The 24,325-nt window shown below is 48.0% G+C and overlaps 2 protein-coding genes and 1 pseudogene across 2 annotated transcripts; all 3 read right to left on the bottom strand.

Moving 5' to 3' along the window:
* Positions 1-823: 823 nt before the first annotated feature.
* DDX23 (DEAD-box helicase 23) lies at positions 824-14,506 on the bottom strand. The gene is made up of 17 exons (XM_017640010.3): positions 14,369-14,506; positions 9,529-9,737; positions 8,998-9,108; positions 8,010-8,103; positions 7,837-7,902; positions 7,168-7,306; positions 6,755-6,888; positions 6,518-6,630; positions 6,166-6,309; positions 5,845-6,070; positions 5,397-5,542; positions 4,854-5,031; positions 3,878-4,120; positions 3,298-3,449; positions 2,960-3,068; positions 2,028-2,202; positions 824-1,643 (listed from the first exon to the last, which is right to left on the bottom strand). The coding sequence occupies exons 2-17, from the start codon at positions 9,735-9,737 to the stop codon at positions 1,420-1,422; spliced, it is 2,463 nt and encodes an 820-aa protein (XP_017495499.1). The 5' UTR covers positions 14,369-14,506; the 3' UTR covers positions 824-1,419.
* LOC118967331 (U1 spliceosomal RNA) lies at positions 13,007-13,157 on the bottom strand (annotated as a pseudogene).
* Positions 14,507-17,410: 2,904 nt separating the features above from the next.
* On the bottom strand, positions 17,411-24,027 carry RND1 (Rho family GTPase 1). Its single transcript, XM_017640001.3, has 5 exons — positions 23,790-24,027; positions 22,940-23,027; positions 20,229-20,338; positions 19,197-19,331; positions 17,411-18,483 (listed from the first exon to the last, which is right to left on the bottom strand). Exons 1-5 carry the CDS (start codon positions 23,907-23,909, stop codon positions 18,238-18,240), a joined length of 699 nt encoding a protein of 232 aa, XP_017495490.1. The 5' UTR covers positions 23,910-24,027; the 3' UTR covers positions 17,411-18,237.
* Positions 24,028-24,325: the final 298 nt, after the last annotated feature.

The raw sequence follows: 24,325 nt of genomic DNA, 5'->3' as shown, positions 1-24,325 counted from the left end.
TCTGGAGGAGGTAAAGAAATACCCTGGTCTCTCACTACAGACGCACCGAGTGGGAAGGGGAAAAGGAGAGCCAGGGCAGGCACTACACTCCCAGGTACCCTCTCCGCCATCCCATCACAACCAGGGCCTGGAGGGAAACATCCAGCAGCATAGAAAAGACTTTTCTGGGAGGTGGGAAAGAAGAGGCTGAGTCACAGCCATACATGGTCCCTGCCTCAGGGCAGAAAGGCCCAGAAAGTAGTTGCAACTTCAACTCCATGTACTGCCCAGCTCTTTTGAGTGGTATTGGGGTGGTGAGCCGTGCAGCCCTCTCCCCACAGCCTAACTCAGCTGGCCCAGTTCATCACTCTGCTCTGGGGCCCATCTCCACCCCTCCTGTGAGCAGAGGGCTTGGCAATTAGGGAGCCACAGGCAAAGGTACTGAAGACTCTGTGGGGGTGGGGTGGGGGGGCAGGCACACTGAAACAGGTGGGGGCGGTTATAACTGCCTTGCCTGCCAAGGTCTCACAGCTGCTTTCCTATCTCACCCTGTTCAAAGCTCCCAAGAGCAAGTTAAATGAGGCTGGAGCAGGTGAGGGCAAAGGCATTGTGACCCTGCTGTCAATGGCTTTTCTATCTTTCCTCAAGTGCATCCTATAGACTTAGACTATCAGCTAAGACCCTAGGCTCTTCTCTGGGTATGATTTTCTTTCATCTCCCAAGTCAACCCACCATGCCCTGTCTTCTGTGGGACCAGAGAGAACCTGAGTTTAGCTAGTACTAGATACTACCTTAATAGTCATGTACTTATTCCCAGAACATAAAAACTCATCTTCTCAGAGAATAGAAAACAGAAATTTCACTCAGTGACTTTAAGATGGACACAGCCAGCTCACCATGTACCCACTCCACCAAAAAATTCCCTGGGTGAGGGATGCCTAGAGTGCACAGCACCCCTTGGCATAGGGGCCATGCACAGCTCTAAACAAGGCTCTCAACTTGTTTTACAATCCAAAAGGGCAAACAGCTGTCAAAATGACAGAAAGAGTCCAAAGTCCATAATCCTCACAGTGCTGGATCCCCCAGGTCATCTAGGGCAATGACGCTACGGCAGCTTCCACAGTCAAAGCTGTCCCGAATAAGTCCCATCCCAGCAGCCACGTTTTTGTTCGGCCTGGGAGGCAATGCCAACTGGCTGCCCCCATAACTGGCAAGAGCTATGGCCCAATGCAATCCCAAAGCCTGCCAGAGGGGCAGAGCGGGGCCAAAATCTGTAGCAACTTGTTCTTGCCTCCTACAGCAGCCTCCTCTCCTTTTGCAGCCCCACACTCAGGACTTCAAGCCTGAGCGTCCGGGCCAGGGAGGCTCACTGTTTCTTAAGGCCCCACAAGCATGAGGACCTGAAAGAAGAGATGACGGTCCTGTGGGAAGAATGCCATGTCAGGCAAAGATGGTCTCTTCCCGGCGCTTCTTGGTGAGGATAGTGCCTGGCTTGTGCTGGGCATCTGGGTGGTTGGCTAGCTCTGGGGGACAGGTGGACACTGGGCTCTCCAGGATGGCTTGCTTCAGCTCGTAGAACACAGCAGAGTCCTCTTTGGTGAGGAAGGTGATGGCCACACCACTCTTGCCTGCCCGACCCGTGCGGCCAATGCGGTGGATGTAATCTGGGGAGGGGAGGAATGTCACTCAGGGCACCAGGCCAGATGCAATGGAGAGCAGTGCCTGCAGCCTCCACTTCTAAAGACATCACCTTCCCACCTCACCTCCGAGGGCAGCAAACAGTGCCCTCTACCCACTGCCGCTACTCATGGGAGTCATCCTACCACACTAAGTGCCAGTGGCCCAGCTCGTGTGTTCCACACCTTGAAACAGAGAGCAATCCCAGGTGATGGGGCAACAACCCACACGAATGAAATACAGGAGAGTCTTCCAGGGGGACAAGCAGTCCTAGACTGGAGTGGCAAGATGGCAGCAACTGCCTCCTCAGAGGGGCACCCTGACTTCAAGAGACAAGGGGTCTCCCTTTATTGGATTGGTGCTGCACTTACCTTCAATGTTTTTGGCCATGTCATAGTTGACAACCATAGACACATCTTGGATGTCAATACCACGACCTGCCACATCTGTAGCCACCAAAATATCCTTGGCCCCAGCCTTGAGGTTGGACAGTGCAAACTCTCGCTGCTCCTGGCCTTTTCCACCATGCAGTGTACACGCATTGTACTGTTGGAAGAATGCGGAGATAAAGAAAAAGCAATGGGATCATGGGAAGACATAGAGGTCAAGACGGACAGGGACAGAGAGGGAGGGTTCCAGAGAGCAGCAGGGCAGAAGGGGAAAGAGGCAGGAGAAAGGAGTGTGACTGAAAATAAGCAGAAACCAGGTGAGCTGCAGGCAGAGCTGGGAGACAATGGTGTAGTGTGGCAGGAAGAAGCAGGGTAAGGTCAAAGGTAAAGAATTGGGGGTGAGACATGGAGCCAGAGAGATGAGAAGCAGTCAAAGAGAGGAGGGTAAGAGATTAGGGTAGAAAGCAGGATGAGCAAGTTTAAGTACTGAATGGAGAGGACAAATCTTCCCCTCAACATGACTATCAGGGGTAAAGGACACTGATCACCATCTCCCTCCCGACCACACCATGTCCTCTCCCAAACATATACGAACACAAACACACTGATTCACTATTGCACACCCCCAGATGCTGCCAGGATGTGTGTCTCAAAACCTCTCCTGGCCCCAGGCCACTTGGAGGAAGATACAAGGCAGCTCTGGCCAGCATCCCCAGAATGGACAGGGTGTTGTGGCCTCTGACCCAGCCCTCCCTATCCCCACTAAATCATCCTTTTCCCCCTGGTCCCAACATGTTGAATATGGGAGAGGTTAAGGAATAGTTGAAAATTGAAAGCAGGAACTTAGGGGGCCCGTCTAGTTTCAGAAAGTAGCCCCAAAGAGACCAGACTTTGCTCTCCCCTGCCAGACACACCCCCATCTTTTCCAGGGATTTAGCCAAAACATCACAGCCCTTCTTCTGGTTGACAAAAATGATGATGGGTGGATCAAAGCCTTGCTCCAAGATTGCCAGCAACTTTTTCCTGGGAGAAGAGAAAGAAGAGAAAAATTAGATGTGTCCTATCTCCTACTCCAAGTGAAATGCCCAACCCTGATCTAGGAACCCCAATCCCAAGATCCTCAATGCCCGTATATCCGGGACAAGGAGACACAAGCTCTTCAGCAGGACTGAACCATCGCCCTCCAGCCACCACTCGCATTGATAAAGCCCCTTCTCAATCCCACTTCCCCTGGCTTGGCTGCCCCCCATACCTCTTCTCGGACTCTGACATGAGAAAGACCTTCTGTTCCACACGCTCATGGGGCTTGCCTGCAGAGCCAATGTACACCACTGCAGGTCGCCGAAGATAGCTCCGAGCCAGGCGCTCCACAGCTGGGGGCATGGTGGCCGTGAACATGACTGTCTATGAAAACAGGAAGCTCAGCCCTGCGCCCAGGCAGACGCAGTCATGAATCCCACCACCACTACAGGCAGCAGAGCCTAGGCTAGAGTCTGAAATGAGCCATGGTGCACACTTTGACAGAAATCACCTTAGAAATGGTGCCCTTTGCCTTCCCACTTCTTTTTTCAGTATCTGTTCATCAAGGTACTTTACATCTTACGATGAAGAGCAAGCGCTGGGAGCCTTTGCTAGCACCTATGGTGGGCAGGTGCATGACTCTTTGGCATCCTGTCTCCAGGGCTAAGCTAAACGGCTACACTGCTAGGATTGCCTGAGAGCTGTACCTGGCAAGCCCCACCATCCTGGTAACAGGGGCGCTAGGCCTACCTAGGGCAAGAAGGGCCCTGGAGCAGGTTTGGCAACCTGGCCCCACTTAGCAGCAGTCTTACTTGGCGGTACTTATGTTTTCCTGACTCGAAGTTGGCCAACATCTTCTCAGGATCCTCAGCCTCGTCCGTGTCTGGCTTCTGGTTGCTGACAGGCATGTGTTCCAGGATCTTCTGGACGTCAGGCTCAAAGCCCATGTCAATCATCCTATCTGCCTCATCCAGAACCACATAGGTACAGCGGCTTAGCACGAGGTAGCGGTTCTCCAGCACATCAATCAGACGTCCTGGGGTAGCAATCACAATCTGGGGGAGTACAGTGGAATCATATGCAACCCCAGCAGGTACCCTTTTCTTCTCCCTCCTGTGAACTCTCCACCCACTAGGGCAACAGACCTCCAATGCTGAGGAACTTGGACCCCAACCTCCAATTCTGTTTGGCAGTGAAGCTTCCTGAGAGCGGGCATGAAATCACTGCTTGCTACTTGGGACTTTTTCAGGAATGAATGGGGTCTCTGAGTAAGGTCCAGGAGTTAGACAGAGGAGGCAAGGAACTCTCTTAGATGGAAGACAGAGTAAAGGAGACTGTGGAGGGGCTGTATAAGGGGATTATATTAATAAGTCTGCAAAAAGTCAATTCCTACAGCAGACTTCTTGTAAAAAGCTCTCCTCCCTTGTCGTGAGAAGACAGAGTCAATGACACGGTCCAGCAAATGATTAAGAGTGCAGGCTTTGGATATGAATCTCAGCTCTGCTCACTGCTGGCTATGACTTCAGGCAAGTTATTAACCTGAGCCTCAGCTTCACCTGTCAAATGGAGTTACTACTATCCATTCTCATGTGGTGATTGTGAGAATTAAGTGTTGGGCACAGTACAAACCACAGTACATTAAGTTCTTAATAAAAAATAGCACATATGTATGTATATATAAACCAGCCCTTTTCTTCATTTTACTGTACATCTATGGCAGAAACTAGAAACAGAGCTCCCTGACAGCCTTCCCAAATGATGGGCTGGCTGTTGGCAAGGTGAACAAACCTCACAACCCATGCGCAGCCTGAAGCCCTGGTCTTCTCTGGAGATGCCGCCAATGACAGCCACAGTGCGGATGCCCAGCGGCTTCCCAAACTTGATGGTCTCTTCCTCAATCTGCTGAGCCAACTCACGAGTGGGGGCCAGGATGATGGCATAAGGGCCCTGGTCTGACTCTTCGATCCTGTGGTAAATAGGGCACCCCACAATTTCATGAGCTTTGGTTCCCATCCAATCACAAACAGGAATAAGACAAAGTTACTTTTAAGGACAGTCATGGGAATAGGGAAGGAGGTGGTAAAAGTATGCAGTGCTCACCCTTAAAAATCAGAGACCCCAAGATAGCCAAGTTTTCTAGGGAGTAGGTCTTGCCAAAGATAAAATCATACTTCTTTGATATCATGGTCCAATTATTCCTTAATTTCTGACCCAGACTAAAGAAGGGAGCTTCTGATCACATACTTAAAAAGAAAACCAAATGCTCATTTGCCACCTTCACTTTTTCTACCCAGCCAAAAACCCACTCTAACTGGTGCCCACTGACCCCACCTGTCAATTTTGGGGAGAGTGGTGATCCAGACCAGCAGTGGGATGAGGAAGGCTGCCGTCTTGCCGCTGCCAGTCTCAGCCACACCAATGATGTCACGATTCTGGAGCCCAATGGGAATTGCCTGACGCTGGATAGGTGTTGGTTCCTGCAGAGACCCAGAGGAAGCAATGAGTATGATGGAATTATACTAGCTGGGCTACTGCTGAGAGTGGGCATGCATGCTAGCACAGTGGGAGGACACCAAGCACAGTGGACAGGAATGGGGACCCAAGAAGAACCACAATCACCAAAGCCAATACTTTGGTGATGGACAACATCACTTAGTGCCCCCTGGCAGAGAAGGCACCAAATAATCAAGGAACAAAGCTCTCAGCTCACAAACTAAGCTTGTATCCCCTAGAATGTCGAAACATGTCACGTCTTCTGGGCCAATCTGCCCCTCCTCACCTTGTAGCCACACTTATCAATAACCTCCAAGATGTGTGGGGGCAGAGAAGAGTCTTTCCAGGATCTGATAGGATTGGGGATCTTGCCACCTTTGGTGGTGATGCTGTAGTCCTCACGGAAGATACGCCAGTCCCTGTCTGTCATCTCATCTAACTTCTTCTGGGACCAATGCCTATCATCCCAGCGCTGCTTGGCCTCCTTCTTCCGAAGTTTGCGGAGTCTGGCCCTGGAGCAGGACGAGGAGGAAGCCGGCTCAGTGTCCTCCACTGCCTTCTGCAGACTCTGGGCTGGGCCCAACCACCCGTCGCCGGGACTACTCACTCCTCCTGCTCCTTCTCTTCCAGAGTCCGCCTCTTCTCCATTAGGTCTCCGTAGAAACGTGACTGCTCTCGTTTCTGCTGCTTTAGGTCAATGCCTGCAATGAAGCCTCGCCCCAACAACTGTACCTGGTGCCGTTCTTTGTACCTGGGAGTGAGACGAAGAAAAACAGAGAGGGAGCTGCTCAGCAGCAGGAGGGAAGGGCAAACTGCCAGTATATATGCCGTTGGCCAGGATGGCCGGGGTGTTCCCTCACCCACAGGACTGGGTAACTTCCTTCTGTCTCTGTAGTCACCAGCACTCTCTAGGAACTGCCTGCTTTAAAAGACCCACGCCAAGGCCCAAAGGCACTCACAGGGGGTTGTAGTCGATGGATGTGTCCTCAGACGCGTCCCACTCAAAGACAAACTTGCGGTCATTGAGATGCCTTGTTCGGCGCCGCTTCTTGATGCCCCCTAGGTAGCGCTCCTGCCCAGGGATAGAACACAGAACCCATCAGACAGGAGGCCTGAACCTCACACAGAGTCAAAATGACCAAACGCAAGCCTCATTTTCTGTGCGGGCAGAGTGAAGACGGAGCCCTGGCTGGCACCTTAATGGCGTGCAGTTCCTTGCTCTTGTCCTTCTCCTCTCGGATCTTTTGCCGCCCCTCCTCATCCTCATTTCCGTTGGTCTCCCGCTCCATCCTCTCCCTGCGTTCCCGTCGCTCCCGCTCCTGAGGGTCTTCTGCGGGCCAAAGAAAGCAAAGCTGCAGAACAGCTAGCTCGGGGGAAGGAAAGAGAGAGCATGGGGGGATCCAGGGCACCAGATGAGGAAAAAGTGGGAGATACATTAAGATGGCACAAGGGAAATAAGACCCAACTGAAAGATATTCTTCTCAGAAACTTACCCCATTCTTCCCTTTTCTAAATTCGAGTGCAAGCAGGCATCTGGCCTCCTGAGTGACAAAACCCCATCCTACTGTTTACTACCCTATCTGGGGCTACCCATGGCAGGAAAACGAACCCAACATTTTCCTGCCCAAGTCTTGAAACTGTTTCCTTTTCTTCCTCTCTTCTTCAAGCATCCTCTGCCGCTCCTCCACCTCCTGCTGCCTTCGCTTTAGGGCTTCAGCCTCTCGTTCTGCTTTGGAGAGGAACTTGGGCTATAAAATAGATTGGAACTGTAAACAAAGTATCTGCAAGCAGGATATAATCACATCACTGATGGGGAGACAGCAGGGAACCTGGAAGTATTTGCTCAGGCATTAAACCTGTTAAGGAAAACTAGGACCCTGTTAGGGGCTGAATTATGTTCCCCCTCAAAGTTCCTATGTTGAAGCCCTAACCCCTAGTACCTCAGCATGTGACTGCACTTGGACACAGAGCCCTTAAAGAGATAGTTAAAGTACAATGATTTGGAGTAGGTGGACCCTACTCCAAACTGACTGGTGTTCTAGTAAGAGAGAATTTGGATACAAAGACACCCAGGTCATGCATACACCAAGGGATGATACGGGAAGATGGAAAAACATCCACCTACAAGCCAAGTAGAGAGACCTCAGAAAAAACCACCCTGTTTAGACTTCCAGTCTCTAAAACCATGAGAAAATAAATTTTGGTTGTTTAAGTCACTCAGTCTGTGGTGTTCTGTCATGCAGCCCTAGCCAACTAATACAAACTCTCCAGTTCTCACCTTAGCCTCAGCTTCTTCCTCAGCCTTTTTCTTGGCCAGAAGTTCCTCCAGGGACAATGGCTGGGCCTGAAGATAGAACACAAAGGACTTCAGTCCATAAAATCTCTCTCCCTTGAAGAAAGACAAAATAGGACTCAAAGAGAAAGATGAGAAAAATCCTTCCTCTCCTTTACCTTAGGTTTCTTATCACCATGTTCATCCTCTTCATCCTTCTTCAAGTCTCTGTCTTTCCGAGATTTAAAATCTTTTCCTCGGCCAGGAGATAAACTTTAAGGGAAAAGAATAGGAAACTGTCTTACACCTGCACTTGGATGAGTATGGAAGGACATTTTCACATGGCTCAGTGAGACTGGTGGCACGGTCCTCTATCACAGCCTGTCGCTCCTTTTGCAGGCCTGGTCACTCTGCCTGCTCTGAGACCTAATGATAGGCCTGTCTTGGCTTCATTCTACCTGAATTTCCTTTTCTGAGACTAATCTCTTCTGGCAAGTGGGTCTTCACTACTGACATCAAAAATATTTCCTCTAAATAGTAGCAGCACACTGGAGAAAAAAATCCTGTTTAACTTCCTAATACACAATAAATTTCGGCTACATGGCCACTCACGTACACCCCTCCCAGATACTGCTAATATTATGTCCCCTCCTCATTTACCTTCCTACCAGTCCCAGCAATCCTCCCCCACACCCACAAAAGCTTAACCTACAGGAAATCTCAAACAACCCCACCGTGTTTGTTATGAGAAACCTGTCCTTTGCTCTGAAATCTAACCTACACACTCAGAGCCTAATAAAACCTCTGTAGAAAGTTTCCAGAGGAAAGAGATCAAGAGACCAGGGCATTAAGGTATCCCAACAAACATATGTTGTGTATCCAGGGTAGAAAACTGAATGGTCCAATGGAGATAAAGCAAATTTTGTAGACTTGCAACCTTCTCAAACTTATTTCCAAATTCTAAGCAGACACTCAAAGGGTTGTGCCTTCACTAACCAGTTATACTTCCTAAAGAAGATGCAGGGCTTCTAAAGCAGAGACAGCTCTGCAGTAAGTACCAATAGAACCCGTGAAGAAAAACTTCCTTTCCTGAAAAGTTGAACCACCTCAGATACAAAGAGGGAGATGAGAGCACACCCCTAAGGCCACTCCCACTCCCCCAGGTACCTGGATCGTTTCCGGTCCTTGTCCCGTCTGTGCCCGTCCTTATCCCGATCTCGGTCCTTCTTATTCCGATCACGCTCCTTATCTCGTTCTCGTTCTTTGTGCCGTCGTTCTCTGGAGACACCAAATGTAACAAATCACATGACATTTCCAGAGTATCTGCTTCACTGCAGCCTTAAGAAGGTTCTCATTCTCATTTCTCCCCAAAGTAGTATTTTACAAATTGAGGAATGTGTTTCTGGGGGAAGTTATGAGGGAATTCTAAGAAAGTCTCATAGATCAGAGTTGTTACTGCTGAGTATCAATGAGAATGCCAGGCCCTAGCCTATATGAACAGATGAACTATCTTCCTCCATCATCTGGACCTTCATCTTACAAGTTCCCTCTTAACCTTTAAGAGCTACTGGGTCACCAGGTATGGAGAAATATATTAAAATTAATGTCCTGATACTGGAGGCATCAGAGGAATCAAGAACAGAGAGGTCTGAAATATACTCTCCTTTCCCACGTAAGAGGCATACGAAGTCACTTTACCTGTCCGTAGACTTGGAACGGGAACGAGAGCGAGAACGGCTGCCTCCACGGCGCCTCTCCCTAGACCGATGCCGCTTCCTGTCTTTTGATGGGGAGACCTTCCGGTCCCGGTCTCTGTCCCGTTCTCTGTCAGGAGTCCGAGATCGCTTCCTTTCTTCCTTGGAAGGTGATGTGTCACGATCCTTCTTGTCAGCCAGCTCTCCTGCCATCTGTCATGGAAAAAGGGGGTACTTACTATATCCTAAGTACTGCTCTAAACTGTTTATAGATAATCTACTTAGCCTCATAACAACTCAATGAGGTAGATATTCTGGAGGCCTACCTCATCGATGAGGAAACTGAAGCTCAGGGCTCTAAAGTAACTTGCCTGATCTTACTATGCTGATAGACAGTGACTGTAATGGGGTACGTGGTGGGGACTTGATAAGGGGGAGAATCTAGTAACCACAATGTTGCTCATGTGATTGTATATTAATGATACCATAATAAAAACAAATAAATAAATAATTTAAAAAATAAAGTAATTTGCCTGTGGACTCACAGTTGTCCAGGTGGGCTGGCTCCAGAGGCCCACCTGCTTTCATTTATACTATACTGTCTCTCTGCAATTCCTTTTTGTACATACTTATTTCCAAAAGTATACAATGAATATGCCTTATTTTATATAAAATATATGCCTTATAGTGGTATATAAAATACAAATTTTATAAATTATAATTCCTTATTTTTATAATTAGGAGTATTTTAAGAAATGTTAGTGAATGAATAGTGTACCGGCTTCCTCTATAAACATCTGTATTGTTTATCTCAGGAGTCTATTAGATCTGCCAACCCTCCAGGATCAGTCACCACAAACACATCTAAGAAAGATCAGTTCCCTTGAGCTCATAAAGAAAGCTTAAAAGAGAAAAAAGTTTAACTTTGAGATTTGGGATTATAATCAGCACCCTGAAGAAAACCAAAATTTAAATGGAGAAACAAACTCACTTTTACTCAGATTATGAGACAGGTTCGTATAGTTATGCAATGGGAAAAACCTGGAGAAGGGAACACAGGAATTCCATGCCTTTTTTTTTCCCCTGACTTTTGTGGATCTATAATTATTTCAGACTAAAAAAGAAAGGAAGGTACTAAAAATTGGAGGTCACAGACATTCTTTTTATTTTTATTTTTATTTTGGTACCATTAATCTACAATTACATGAAGGACATTATGTTCATTAGGCTCCCCACTTCAAGTCCCCCCCCACCCCCCGCACATACCCCTTCACAGTCACTGTCCATCAGCGTAGCAAGATGCTGTAAAATCACTACTTGTCTTCTCTGTGTTGCACAGCCCTCCCCCATGCCCCTCCCCCGACACTATACATGCTAATTGTAATGCCCCCTTTCTTTTTCCCCACCCTTATCCCTCCCTTCCCACCCATCCTCCCCAGTTCCTTTCCCTTTGGTAACTGTTAGTCCATTCTTGGGTTCTGTGAGTCTGCTGCTGTTTTGTTCCTTCAGTTTTCCTTTGTTCTTAAACTCCACATATGAGTGAAATCATTTGGTACTTGTCTTTCTCCGCCTGGCTTATTTCACTGAGCATAATACCCTCTAGCTCCATCCATGTTGTTGCAAATGGTAGGTTCTGTTTTTTTCTTATGGCTGAGTAATATTCCATTGTGTATATGTACCACATCTTCTTTATCCATTCATCTACTGAAAAGGTCACAGACATTCTGACTGACATTCCCTACTCAGATTTTCACAGCTTGATCATTACCCAGTCCCATGAAGTTTGAGCAGGAATTTGTTCTGTTCTCCTCCTGCCTGGGGGACACTGAACAGCATGCCACATTGTCAGCTGTCCTTCAAACTACAAAATCCTCTTCAGCCAGGAGCTAAACTGACAGCAAGTCTGAATCTACCTCTGCCCTACCACCACCATCCCTAAGACTTGGAATACATTTCTGAGAACTTACTTAATCCCCAAATGGTTCAGTTAGAACATCAGTTCCCTAAGCTTTAGCTTACAATCCCCTTTCCCATGTAATTTCTTGCCATATGCCTTTAAGAGAGAATGCATAAAGAAAAGGAAAATGAGTAAGAAGCACTTTTAAAAGGTGGAGACAATCCATTTTATCTTACAATTGACTGAAAAACAAATGAATGTTCTGTATCAGTACATCATGCCTATCACATGTAAATTACACTTATGTCTCTTCCACTTATAGCCCTAAAAAAAAAAAATTCAAAAGTAAGACTATCTTTCTTTATAAAACATCCTGGACATCATTCATACTCTCAACAACTATTCATTGAGCACCTGGTAAGCGCCAGAAACTGTTCTACATATTGGAGATGTAGCAGTAAACAAAACAAAGTCTCTGATCTTATAACACTTAAATTCCAGTGACACAGACAACAGGCGGAAAAACATTATTTCAAATACTAATGGGCATTGCTGAAGAGAATAAAATGGTAATATGATGATAAAGGGTTCAGCAAAGATTTTTTAGATGACATGTAACCTGAGACTTGAATGATGGGAAAGAGAAAACCTGAAAAGATCAAGAAAAATAACTTATTGTGTAGAAGGGGCAGCAAGTATTATGACACTGGGGCAGGAAGTAGCTTAGCATGTTTGCCAATTAAAAACAGACTTGTGTGGCTGAGTGGAAGTGACCCAGGATAACAACTGATTCAAGATGAGTTCAGGGAGATAGGCAGAAGGCAGATTATAAAATGTGTTCTAAACTTGTTCACCATGTAAGAACTTGTTCGTTATGCTTCAGAAGATTGGAGACTGTTGAGAATTAGGCTTGGGGTTGATTAATGATTGTGCATTGAGTCCCCTGTACAGAATTTTATTGTTGTTAACAACCATTTGATCAATAAATATGAGAGATGCCCTCTCAAAAAAAAAAAAAAAGGAGAGAGAAAAAATGTGTTCTAAGCCAGGGTAAATGAACTTGGATTTTAATCTAACTGCAATGGGAAACTTATATGGGTATTAAACAGAAAGTGATATCTAATTCTACAGTTTAAAAGAATTTGGTGACTTGCAAAAAAAATACAGAGTAAGAAGGCAAGAGTCAAAACAGAACCACTAAGAATGATATTACACTGGTCTAGGCAAGAGATGACAATGGCTTGTTCTAGGAAGGTGGCAATGGAGATGGAAAGAAGTAGACAGTTACAAGTTATACTTTGGAGGCACAGCTGATAGGACTTACTGATCAAGGGAAAAAGGGAAGAGGGGTCACAAAGATAGTTCTTAAATTTATGGTTTGACCAACCTAATGGTTCATGGTGCCATTAGTGACTGGAGAGGACTGGGGAGGAACATATTTAGGAGGAAGTCAAAAGTTTCTGTCAGTCAGAAAACCAAGTGGAAATTCCTGGAAGGCAGTTAAAAAGGCAATGCTAGAACTCAGGAGAGCCTGGCAACAAAAATTTGAGTCATCAATACCCCGGTGGCTTTTATTTTATTTTTCCAGGGGAAAGTACACTACCCCACTACCACAAATTATGCAGTCGAGTTTCCCATATTTGGGGAAATCACAGGTGTCAGCACATCCGAGTGCAGTGGATAAGCCTTGCCCTAGGAAAACCACCCTTGTGGTACCTCCCCTGCCAGGTAAGTATCACAGATGACTTTTAAAGCCATGAAACACTGAATAATATGACCTATGTGGGCAGTATAATAAAGAAAACAGAAGAGGACCCAAGACTGAGTTCTGAAATACTATACATTTAGAGGTCAGGCATTGGGAAAGCCAGAGGAAATGACTATAAAGAAGCTAAAGCCAGTGAGAAGAAAGAGGGAAAAAAAGTAAAGTATGGCATTACAAAAGCCAAAAATGTGTTTTCAGGGAGGGAGTGGTTAATTGTGTCAAGTGGAGAATGACTAGGAGTTAGGGAAGTGACCCTTGCATTTGGAAAAATGGAGATGACTGGTGATTTTGACAAGAGATGTTTGGATAGCATGGAGAGAATAGAAGCCTGAGTGGAGTTGAGTTTAGAAGAGAATGAGAGCTGAAAATATGAAGATGTAAATAAAGGCAAATATAGGTTATACTTATCACAAGAGCCAGATAACCAGGCTCGGCCTGGCCACTGCTTCCCAGCAGCCTTCCCTGCAAACCTCCAGATTTTTTAGTTCCTCAGTTCTTGTTGCACAGCACAGATTCTTTTTTTAATTAAACTAATATTTATCAAGCATTCACTATATGCAAGGCACTGTGTGAGTTACAAAAGGAAACAGGAAAGAACCTGTCCTGGGAAAGTTTATAGAACATCCACAGGGTATGAGGCACATACCAGGATGAAGGCTCAGATAAAGTATTACAGGAGTTCAATTAAAAAGTTTCCTTTCGTTTGTAAAAGGAGACTTGGAAAGATCTATACAAGAAGTGGCTTTGAGCATTTAAATATAGGTAAAATCTGAAGATAGGTAATTGAGGGTAAGGGGGAAAAAGTCATTCCCGGCAAAAGAAATAATACAGGAGGCCCAGCGGCGGGAAAACATTGACTTGGTTCTGGGAGAAAAGCCAGAGCTCCACTTTGGCTAAAGGAAGGAATATGCTTAACATGAAGGAATAAGATCAGACTTGGAGTATCATAGGTGCTATACCCATGAGCAAATACATTGTCCAGGTGGTCGGTACCCTCAGCAGCCAGCACTCCCCGCTGGGGCCCGCGCCCCTTAGCTTCTGCCCCCCAGAGCTTTCCGGGGTCGTGCCCCTTCCCTGAGGCGTTCCTCCCCGGCTCGTTCCGGGGGCGGCGGCCACCCCCGTACACGCACTCTCGCCTTCTCTGCAAACTCGTGTGAACCGCCTCTGTCGCCCAGAACTCACCACTCTCCAGTCTGAACCGCCCAACGCGGCCTCAACGTAGCCGAGTAGCCGCCATCTTTCCCATTTCCTGGTCGCCGAGCTGTACCCCTGGCCGCGCGGCACCCTGGGACGGCGAGTTCCTGGTGCTGAGCAGTTCAGGGCAACAACGATTGCCTATGAACTACCTATCCCAGAATGCACGGAAAGAGCGCCGGCTTGGGGCCGCGGGGTCTGCTGGGCAATGTGGTTCACCAAGCATTTGAATCTACAGGACACTTTCCCGTGGCTCGGCTCACATGTGAAGGTTCCCTCGCAACGGAGTCTTCCTAGCATATGCTAGTCTTCCCAGAAACTGCAGTAAATGATTCTCATGGCCTGTGGCTTTCACCGGAGGGGTTTAAGGTCTTTCTTAGATATCAATAGCACAAAACTGCAACTAACAACTGCAGTAACAATAAATGCTTTTACCATTTATAGAAAAGCGTTTTTACAAAAAACAAAAACCTGTGAGATGGATTATTAGCCCCATTTTACAGGTGGACAAACTGAAGGTTAACAAGAGTAGCCTAGTATTTAGCAATGAGAGTGGGATACTTCATTGTGGGGGACTATCCCGTTTAGGGACATTTCAGCAACCTAGTCCTGCAATAACAACCCAAGTTACTGTGACAACTCAAACTGAGCCCACACAATGGATTTCAGAGGCCTCCTGGAAAGATGGTATTGCCTAGGCTGTGGCACTTGTTTTCTCAACGTTCTGGATGGGACCCTAGCTTCCTCATTTTCTTGCCCTTTGGAATCTGGCCAGTTAGTTGTTGGGCTATTTTCGTATTTTTTGCTTTTCTTCTTCCGAGTCCCTCCTCTTAAGTCCTCCACTGAGATTTTTTTACCCTGAATTGTATATATTGTACATTCGCTTTTTCTTGGGTCTTATGGTACATAATTCACATACACACACACACACACACACACACACCTCTAAAAAGCAAACAAATGAACAAACCAAAAACATAACTTTTTGGATGGTTTAGATATATGCCAGGAAGTGCCTAATGCCTCCTTCCTTCCCATTTTCCCACCATAAGCGTTTTGTTTTCAATCCCATGTGGCAGTAGGTCTTGCTTTGCTCACTGAATATGTGTTCAGTTCTCCTCAAGCAGAATCTCAGGATAAACCAAAAAATCCTAAAGCCCTGAGCATTGTGTACAATAGCCCAAAGAAACCCTGGGAGAAGCACACTTCTGCCCTTAGAACTCTGCAGCCTTTGCCTGCCCACTTCTACCCCAGAGAGAGAACTGAAGGGAAAGGATGTCTGAGATATTCTAGGTGTAACTAAACCAGTGAACACAAGAGGGCTCTCAACTCACAGAACAGAACCCCAGCTAACAATCAGACCAAAGATGTAGACTTCAGAGCTGCAGCTATTTACTGAGAATATTCCAAGTGCCCAACTCATGCTGGACACTTACCTACATTACTTATTTTACTTAGTTCTCATAAAAGTATGAGATGGGTATTACCTCAGTTTTACTGATTAATTATGTCTTCAAGGCCACATAGTTAAAAGAATAAACCAGGATTCAACTGCAGGTTCATTTAACTTCAGAGTCCACGTTCCTTCCCCATTTCCAGGCTACCATTCTTCACCTTCTTTAAAGATGAGTAAATTGAGACCCAGAAAGCTTGTCCAAGTTCATAGTTTTAGAGATCCCCCAGTAGTTGTGCACACCTTTCTCATGACAGATGTTAAGACACTGAGTTTAAAGGGTGATTTCATGGTTTGTCCTAACCTGCTAGTTCACCCACACATCTTGGGAGATGGAAAAACAGGGACTACTTTCTAGTAAAGACCATAGTCTCCTATATGGGTACAACCTAGCTAGCAGTAAGGGGTCCATGGAACTGTAATTAACATTGAGACATTGCTTCAATCCTGACTCCATTACTTACTAGCAATATGATCTAGTACAAGTTATATGGCATCTCGGGCTTATCTATTTCTTCATTTATAAAATAAGGGTAATAATCTGACGTGGTTTCAAAGGACAAGATAGCATAGCAGTGAAAAGTGTGTATTCTGAAGCCAGGTTGCCTAGATTTGTATCCAGGCTCTCTCACTTTCTAGCCATGTGACCTTGGGCACATTAACTAATTTCTCTGAACCTCAGTTTCCTCATCTGTAAAATGAAGTAGGTAGTACCCCATGGGGTTATCACAGGAGTAACATATAAAGAACTCATAATCTCCCCTGACCCATAGTAAACATTTAATGTTAGCTATTATCATTCATGAGGTTAAATGGGATAATGTGGGTAACACTGTCAGCACAGTGCTGAGCAAACAGTTAAGTGTTCAATATAGAGTAAATTTTTTGCTTCCAGCATGCTATGAAACCTGGAAAGAGCCATATGTCACTGAAGAGAAGAGGTGGTAAGGCCCCTGAACTGCCATCAGGAGGCAGTGGAGTTGGAAGGACAAGAAAGCAGAAGACATCACCTCTCCTGGAACTCAGATACCAGAACCACAGGAACCTTCCCCCAACCTTGACTTCAGTCTGTGCCCCTTCTGAAGAGGTAGGATCTCAGCAGTTTGAATCCTCTACTGATGGTTTTGCAGAACCTCGTCTCTCTCTTCTAGACTCTCTAGGGCAATGGTTCTTAACCAGGAGTGATTTTGTCCCACAGGACATTTAGCAGTATCTGGAGACGTTTTTAGTTGTGACAACTAAGGGGTGCTACTGACATCTAGCACAGAGAAGCCAACGGCGCTGTTAAACACCCTCAACACCTAAGGCAGCCCCCACAGCAGAGAGTTACCTAGTCCAAAATGTTACTTGTTCCAAGGTTGAGAAACCCTGCTCTAGGGCTGAGACCTTCACTGGCTTCACAAGACTGGGCAGGGTTGGGCTGGGGTGGCATGTAGGGGAGAGGGAGGAGATCCTTGTTGGAGGCACCAGGGAACAGCAGAGGCAGTCTCTCTGCACCTACAGAAAGGGCCCCAGGACAGCTATTTCCTCCTTATACCAAAGGAAACAGAGAAAGAAACTAAGAAAACAGAGCCAACTTCTTTACATGTGTTATATTTTTCATTAATAAATAGTTTTTCTTCTTTAAACACAGAACGTGTAACAGATTGAAACATTCCCCCCTCCCCCCAAATTCCAAAGACAAGAGTCTATAAAACAAATACCAGCTGTGCTGCCCTAAGGGCAGAGGAAGTCTGATGACCCCCACCCCCATACTGCAAGAGAAGGGGGTCTGGGGCTTCTCCCTTGGACCCTGGGGACTCCGGTGAAAAGCATGTGAATGTATGACATCACCTCTCCATGAGTCATGGGCTATGCAAAGATGAAGTTTCCTTCTCATTGGCCCTGACCAGCTCCTGCCCTTCTGATTTCAAGTATGAAGCACCTGGCCTCAGCTCCCAAGGGAGCTGCCCCTTGGCTTCCCCACTTCCCACTCCTCTGTGGCCTCCTCAGAGGGGAAGGGAAGGGCTCTGGAACCCCTCCCGTCCCCTGACCCACATGGAAGTGCTGTGTGGAAGAGGCATGATGCTGAAGGTGAGGCTCCTGTAGGCCCCTAAGCCTATGAGGCCAGCATGTCCCCCACAGCCCCACACCTTTCCTTCCTCTGGAGCCGGGGGGGCGGGCACCAGGGCAGCTGCCCCACCACAACCTAGTGCCTGGCTTGGGGTGTGATGGTTCTCAGTGTCAGGTCCTCAGGCCGGGCCTGGCTCTTTCCTCGCCCCATTCCTGTCTCCTTCCAAGCCCTCGCCATGGCCGTCTGAAAAACTCGTGTCCAGTGTCCTAAATTGTCTTAGCCTCCCTCTCCCCGTGCCTCTGCAACCCAAGGGAGGAAGTGGGAGGTTGTCTCCCCTCTCCAACCCCCACTTCACATAATGGAACAGCTTTTGGCCTTTTCCTTCTTGAAGGTAGAAGAGATGAGTTCGGAACGACTTGGGAGGTGGAGCAGCCGCTTGGAGAGGCTTCGGACCGGGCTCTTTGGGGGCATTTGGCTGGGCTTGTTCAGACACACCATGGACGCCATCCGGAAGATGCTGTGGATACTCTTTTCTGAGGTGAAAGCCGAGCCTTCCAGGTAGATTTCTGCACCCAGCTGCTTGGCTATTGCACAGCCCTGTGTGGGGTAGGGTGGGAACAGGAGGTCATCAATGCAGTGGTCCCCAGTGGCTCAGAAGCACTGTTTTCTATGGTTAATGGTCACTCCCCAGGGCTACTCCCAATGAGACCCAACTCCCAATCTCCCACCACCACCCTCTGCTGATTATCTTCTGAAGGTGAAGCTTGACTATACCTTAGAATTACCTGGAACACTTTTAAAACCATATTGATACCAGACCAAATGAGAATTTCTGGGGTAGGGCCTAAGCCATAGTATTTTTAAGAGCTCCCCAGATGATTCTAATGTGAAACAGTGGTTTAAAATAAATAGTCCCCCCCCCAAAAAAAATAAATAGTCCTTATTTTCCCATGTGCATAAGAAATTACCCAGGGATTTCATTAAAAATGCAATTCCCATATCTGTCTCCTGGAGTGATTCTATTGGTCTGGAGTCAGGAATTCTGACAATCACGTCCAGTGATTTTAATGCAGGTGGTCCAGAAAAAGCAATCTGAGAAACACTGGTGCACACAGGAATGGCTTATCTGCCAACCTATAGCATAATTTGGGGTAAATAAGTTCACCACCTCTTTCCTGGTGACTAGCTTCCTACTAATCGGTGGCCCCCAGAATACCAATTCTCTCTCGCTGTGATGACAAAGGTTTCAGCAAGGGCCACATTTCAAGTCCTCTGTTGAAGCCTTCCCCACCCTACCCCCCAACACACACCTGCTCATAGGAGATGGGAGCCTGTTGCTGGTGGGACAACTCCAGCAGAGTGCTCAGGTCTGTTCGCAGGTCTGTCTTACAGCCAATAAGCAAAACACGGGTGCTGGGACAATAATCTAGGATTTCAGTCCTCCACTGAAGAGCCATGGCAAGAAGAAAGGAATGGGGAAGGAGGAAGGAAGGAGAGTTAGGGGCTGACAGACACCTCGAGAAGCCCTGTTGGCAACATCACACACACCGTCCAGCTTATCACTCTGAACAGCCCTGCCCTCCCTCTGAATCAGCATCACCACCACACACAGCAGTATCATTACATCATCTGCCTGTCCGTGAGGACTTTGGGGCCTCAGGAGTGTGACCCAAGAGCCTGTCACCTCATTCAACAGCCCAGTCACCAGAGAAAAAGCCCAGGGGCCAGTCTCCTCCCATTCTCTGCTGAACATACGGGGTATGGATATGCCTCCTGAACCAAGTCAAAGGGCTTTGTAAATCCAGAAAGCCAGGAGGAAGCCAACCTGTCTCTTCTCAAGGGAAGGAGATAATCCCAGAGTCTGCTGAGAAACTAGGCTGGTTCCACAAGGTATCCTGGGAATCCTCAGTACAGGCAGATCTTGCCATCCAGCAGTACAGGCAGCATCCAGCAGTGCAAGATCCTCAGTACAGACAGCATCTCCCACCAGCAATTCTGCTCAAGCTTTCCTGGCTTGCCCCATACAAGCCCCCATCCCTGACCCTCAACCATTAACACTAAAACGTTCTCTGACTCTAAATCCTTCACTTCCTGAGTTTTCAACACCACCCTGCCTTGCTGCACCAGAGCAGTATAAGATAGTGGCAAAGGCAGGAGGCAGGCGGTAGGAGAACTGGGTTCTAGTCCCAGGGCTTTAGCCAATGGTATGGCCTCGAGCAAATCTCTCCCTTCCTGGGCCTCAGCTTCTTCCTGTTGCACAAGCGGACATTAGATGACAAAGTCTCCAAGACTCCTTTCATTCTCAAGCTGAACTACAGATTGTAGAGTTTATCCATACTTACCTTCTTGAGTGCACTGTCCACTGTCTCTGGACGGCTGATATCAAAACATAGTAATACTGCATCTGAATCACTGTAGCAGAGTGGACGGACATTGTCATAATACGGAGATCCTGGTATGGGGAGAAAGAGCTGATTGTGAGGCATGGCATATTCTCTCACCTATATGCCTAAGCCTAAAGAGCCCTGGGAATACCATTCTTGGTCCCTTAGGTTAGCTGGCCCCACCCATCTTCCAGGGGAATGTGCTACAGCCTGGAAGCTTGGGACCTGACCAGAAGGCAGTGCAAAAATATCATCTTCCTCAGCCCTAAAAAATGGGAAGGAGGCAAAATAAATGGGGGTGAGTGGAGCACAGTTGGGACCTGTCTGGTCTCCTTCAGTGGCCTTAATTTAAGACCTACCAGTTTTGAGACCCAGAGGAAGCTGTTCCCATCCCTGAGGAGACACTGGGCTTATTTTCAAGGTCTTTTCTAGAGTCTGTCTGCTGTCCAACCTCTGCTCCTGGGTCTCCCCAGTGAAGAAACAAACCTGCCTATTATATAACCGGCTGCCCTGCTTCTCTGCCATGGGGTCAGAACTCTAGGAGGCTGGCAGGGGAGGGAGAACACCAAGGATTCGTTGTTCTCCCCACTCCTCCTCCACCCAAAAAGCTGCAGCCCCTACCCCCAAGATCTCAGGGAGGCAGTCTCAAAGACAGAGGCACTAGGAGCTGAAGACTTAGAGGCTCAACTGGTAAGGGTCCTTCACTGGGACGGGAGTAGGCAGTGCAGACCCAGGTGGTCCAATGTGAGAGAATGCTAGGAGCTGAGCTTGCCCTTGTCCATCCCAGGGAAGGAACAGTAGCAGATTTGGAACCCAGACAATCCGTGCTCAGAATAGCAAGCAGCCCCTCTCCCTGCACCACAATCACCATGGAAACTGGGGGGAATCCAAGCTTGGTGGGGGGGCTTGTAAAAAAAAAAAAGGAGTAAGAGGGCGTTGGGCTATCTGCTCCTTCAGCAGTCCGCCCTTCTCCCCTCTCTGAGGTGGGGTCTCAGCGTACAGCACTAAGCAAAAGGAGCACTGCAGCAGGGGGGAGGGGAGGGGTGGGGAGCGGAGAGGGGCAAAGGGGAGGGCCTCCCTTCTGACTCCAAGCCATCCCCTCCCCTAGAAGCAGCAAGTGAAGAATGGGAACAGGATCGACCCTGGCCCCATGTTAGGAAGCCGCATCCTACACACCCCTGCCACGTCCTCCTTCCTTGTGGGTACCTGATTTGAAAGAGAGTTTGAGGATCGCTGATAGCCTGCATCCTTTCGAAAACTGGGGGGTGGGGATGCGACATGGGAGAGACCAACTTGCTGATTTTCCTTTATTAGGATTGGGATTCAAGGGCTGCGTTCTGACTGTGGAAGGGGATGAGAAGGGGCTGTTTGGGGGCAGTGGTAGTAAAAAAGAGATACCTGGAGCAAGATTCCAGGAAGATTGAGAAGTGAGCTGGGTACAGCAGACAAAAACCATACATCATGCAGCTAAGCTGCATTCCGGTCCGATCCAGCCAGCACAGCACAGCCCAGGATAACCAGAACCCTGCCTCCCAACCCCTGGAACTGCACCGGAGGAAGGCCTACCAGCTTGAGAAATTTTTGTTTGGCTTTGTTTTGGGGAGGAGAGAACAAGAGGAAGTCTCATTTTCTGTTTATCCATCCCCTACCCCCAATCTTTTCAGACCTCAAAATTGGATCATGCAAACAATTGCTCTTTGGAGGAGAAAGGTGACACATTTATTATATGTAACAGGAAACCCCTAGTGATTTATAGTACCTCTTTAAACTCAGCCTGAATATGCATTTTTAGAGAAATTAGATTTTATTTTCTTTCTCCCATTCCTGGCTTTTAGTCCTTAATTATGACTCTTGAGCCCAGTCTATTAAAAAAGGACTGGAGTAAAAGAGATAACAAGAGGGGGTCAGAATCAAAGCAAGGATAGCCTAGCACTGAGGGGTTGAGAGCTGGAAAAAATATTGCTTTGTACATTCCAGAAAGACAGAGCATCTTCTACCTCAGCCCAGTATGGGAAAAAATGGTCAAAACCAACAGCTCCCCGCTATACATAAGGTGACCATGCCCCATATGAAGCCATCTCCCCCACCCCCCAAAACATCGATGATGCATCGCTTCACCGCTGAGCCGCAGCGTATGACGAGTGGAGCTGAGCTGCGGCAGGCAGACAGCAGTGGCCCAAGATGGAATGCAGGAGAGAAAACGGAGTCAGGGGCAAGATTCCCCGAAAGCAGTCTTGTCTCCCTGCCTCAACGGCAACTGCCTCCAGCAGCACTGCCTCCTGCCTCTTACTGCTCAGATTTGCTCTGGGGCAGTGAGGGCTGTGTGCGTGTGTGCTGGGTGGGTGACAGGGAGTGGAAGTGGAGAAGTCCTATCTAACTGTGTCCCTCTAGTATTTGCTCAGCAACCCAGTCCTCTGAAGGATGGAGCTAGACCAAAAGAAGTGAGTGGCTTCTGGGGCTCACCCACTCTGCACCCCTGCATTAGCCAGCTGAGTTGACCAAACCTCACCCCACCCCCCCAACCCAGGAATTTCCAGGTTCCTTTCTTTGCTTTCTTGGCAAGCACCATATTCCTTCCCCCCATCAGAGAGGGAAACAACTTCTAAAAGACGGCGGCTGCAGCAGACCAGTAGCAGTGGGAAGGGGGCATCTGGGGCCAACAGTCTTACCTGAGGTGTCCCAGAGACTGAGCTCCACTCTCTGTTCCTCAGTCTCCAAGCAGGCTGTGTAATTCTCAAATACAGTGGGCACATACGTCTGTGAAGAGAGAGGAACTATTCACACCCTGGGCACCCTGACCCTTGTAATCCTCCCATTAGGTCAGGCTCACTACTCACCCTAGTGAGACACAAAAGTGGCAGAAGGCAAGAGGCCAGAGGAGGGGATACCTGGGGCAGGAGAGACTACATGGGACAAGAGGGAGGGGAATGTAAAGGCACAGGGACTTTGCTCTATTACAGTAAGAAATCTGAATACCTTCCAGCCAGGGACAAGCCCCCCCCACCCCATATCCTAGATGTTTAGGAACACACACACACACACACACACACACAGATTTCTCTTTTCTCCACATTTGTCTGTTTCACAATTTCAGAGCCACAATCCAGTTCTAGCTCTTTATCTTCTCCCACAAGCCTCTTGGACCAGCAGGGCAGCAGAAACCTGTCTGGGGATGAGCCCCTACAACCCCTGAGAATGGGGTGAGGATCAGGCAGGTATTACGTGGAGAAGAAACCCCAGATTCTCAGATGCCTCCAGGCCCCTCTCCCAAGAGTAGACTCCAGGATGAGGGATGTAGGAGGGGATCTGATCAGGGCCTATGGGTGAAGAGGTGAGGAGGAGCCGGCGGGGCGGCAGAAGTGGAACAGGTCCCAGGGGAAGCTAAGGCAGGGCGGTCGTCCAGCCAGAAAGCGGCAGAGGATGGAGTGGGGATGAGGAGACAGCTCCCCTGGGCAGGTGGAAATCTAGCCCCAGGTGGGTGGACGAGGAGGAACGCTGGCCAGCGGGCAGGCAGCTCACCTCGGGATAGCAGTCCTTCGCTAACACCTGTAACATCGCCGTCTTCCCACACTGCACGTCCCCCACCAGAACGAGCTTACATCTGGCCACGACTGGCTGAGGGGGCCGTCTCTCCTTCATGGCTTAAGCCTCCGCAGAACTTCGACTCGGATTCAGAGAGGAAAGGATTGCACCAGGTGCGTCTCAGCGAGCAACCTCGGCCGAGTTCCCTGACTCCCTCCAAATGAAAAGGAGGCCGGCACAGCCGCCTTATATCTCCATGGATGAGCCAATCACAAGAGGAGGCGGACTCTGTTAAGGCCAATCCCTGCGGTGGGATCCCCAACAGCAGCCAATGGTAGGAGGATCTGAGTCAGCGCCCTCTTCCTCCCCTCTCTTTCTCTTAAAGCTGCACCGTTGCTTCCTCCGAAAGGGGATTCCCACGCTGATTTGCATTTGTATTATAAACGGGGGGCCGATGTGAAGCAAAATTTAATGGTCTTGACTATCCACAAATGAGTGTCAAAAACAACAAGCTAGTCATGAACTCCGGAAAG

This window comes from Manis javanica, chromosome 10, assembly GCF_040802235.1.
Source record: "Manis javanica isolate MJ-LG chromosome 10, MJ_LKY, whole genome shotgun sequence".
Classification (NCBI taxonomy): Eukaryota; Metazoa; Chordata; class Mammalia; order Pholidota; family Manidae; genus Manis; species Manis javanica.
The sequence above is the reverse complement of the archived record's forward strand: the minus strand, read 5'-3'. Positions and strand labels throughout refer to the sequence as shown.

Coding starts and splice junctions, on each gene's coding strand:
- DDX23 (XM_017640010.3), bottom strand. CDS start 9,737: ATGGCAGGAGAGCTGGCTGACAAGAAGGATCGTGACACATCACCTTCC. Junction 6,889..7,167: donor CTTGGGCAGGAAAATGTTGG/GTTCGTTTTCCT, acceptor TTTGGCCCGCAG/AAGACCCTCAGGAGCGGGAG. Junction 2,203..2,959: donor AATCCCTGGAAAAGATGGGG/GTGTGTCTGGCA, acceptor TTCTTCCAACAG/TACAATGCGTGTACACTGCA.
- RND1 (XM_017640001.3), bottom strand. CDS start 23,909: ATGAAGGAGAGACGGCCCCCTCAGCCAGTCGTGGCCAGATGTAAGCTC. Junction 23,028..23,789: donor CGAAGGACTGCTATCCCGAG/GTGAGCTGCCTG, acceptor CTCTCTTCACAG/ACGTATGTGCCCACTGTATT. Junction 19,332..20,228: donor TGGACAGTGCACTCAAGAAG/GTAAGTATGGAT, acceptor ATGGCTCTTCAG/TGGAGGACTGAAATCCTAGA.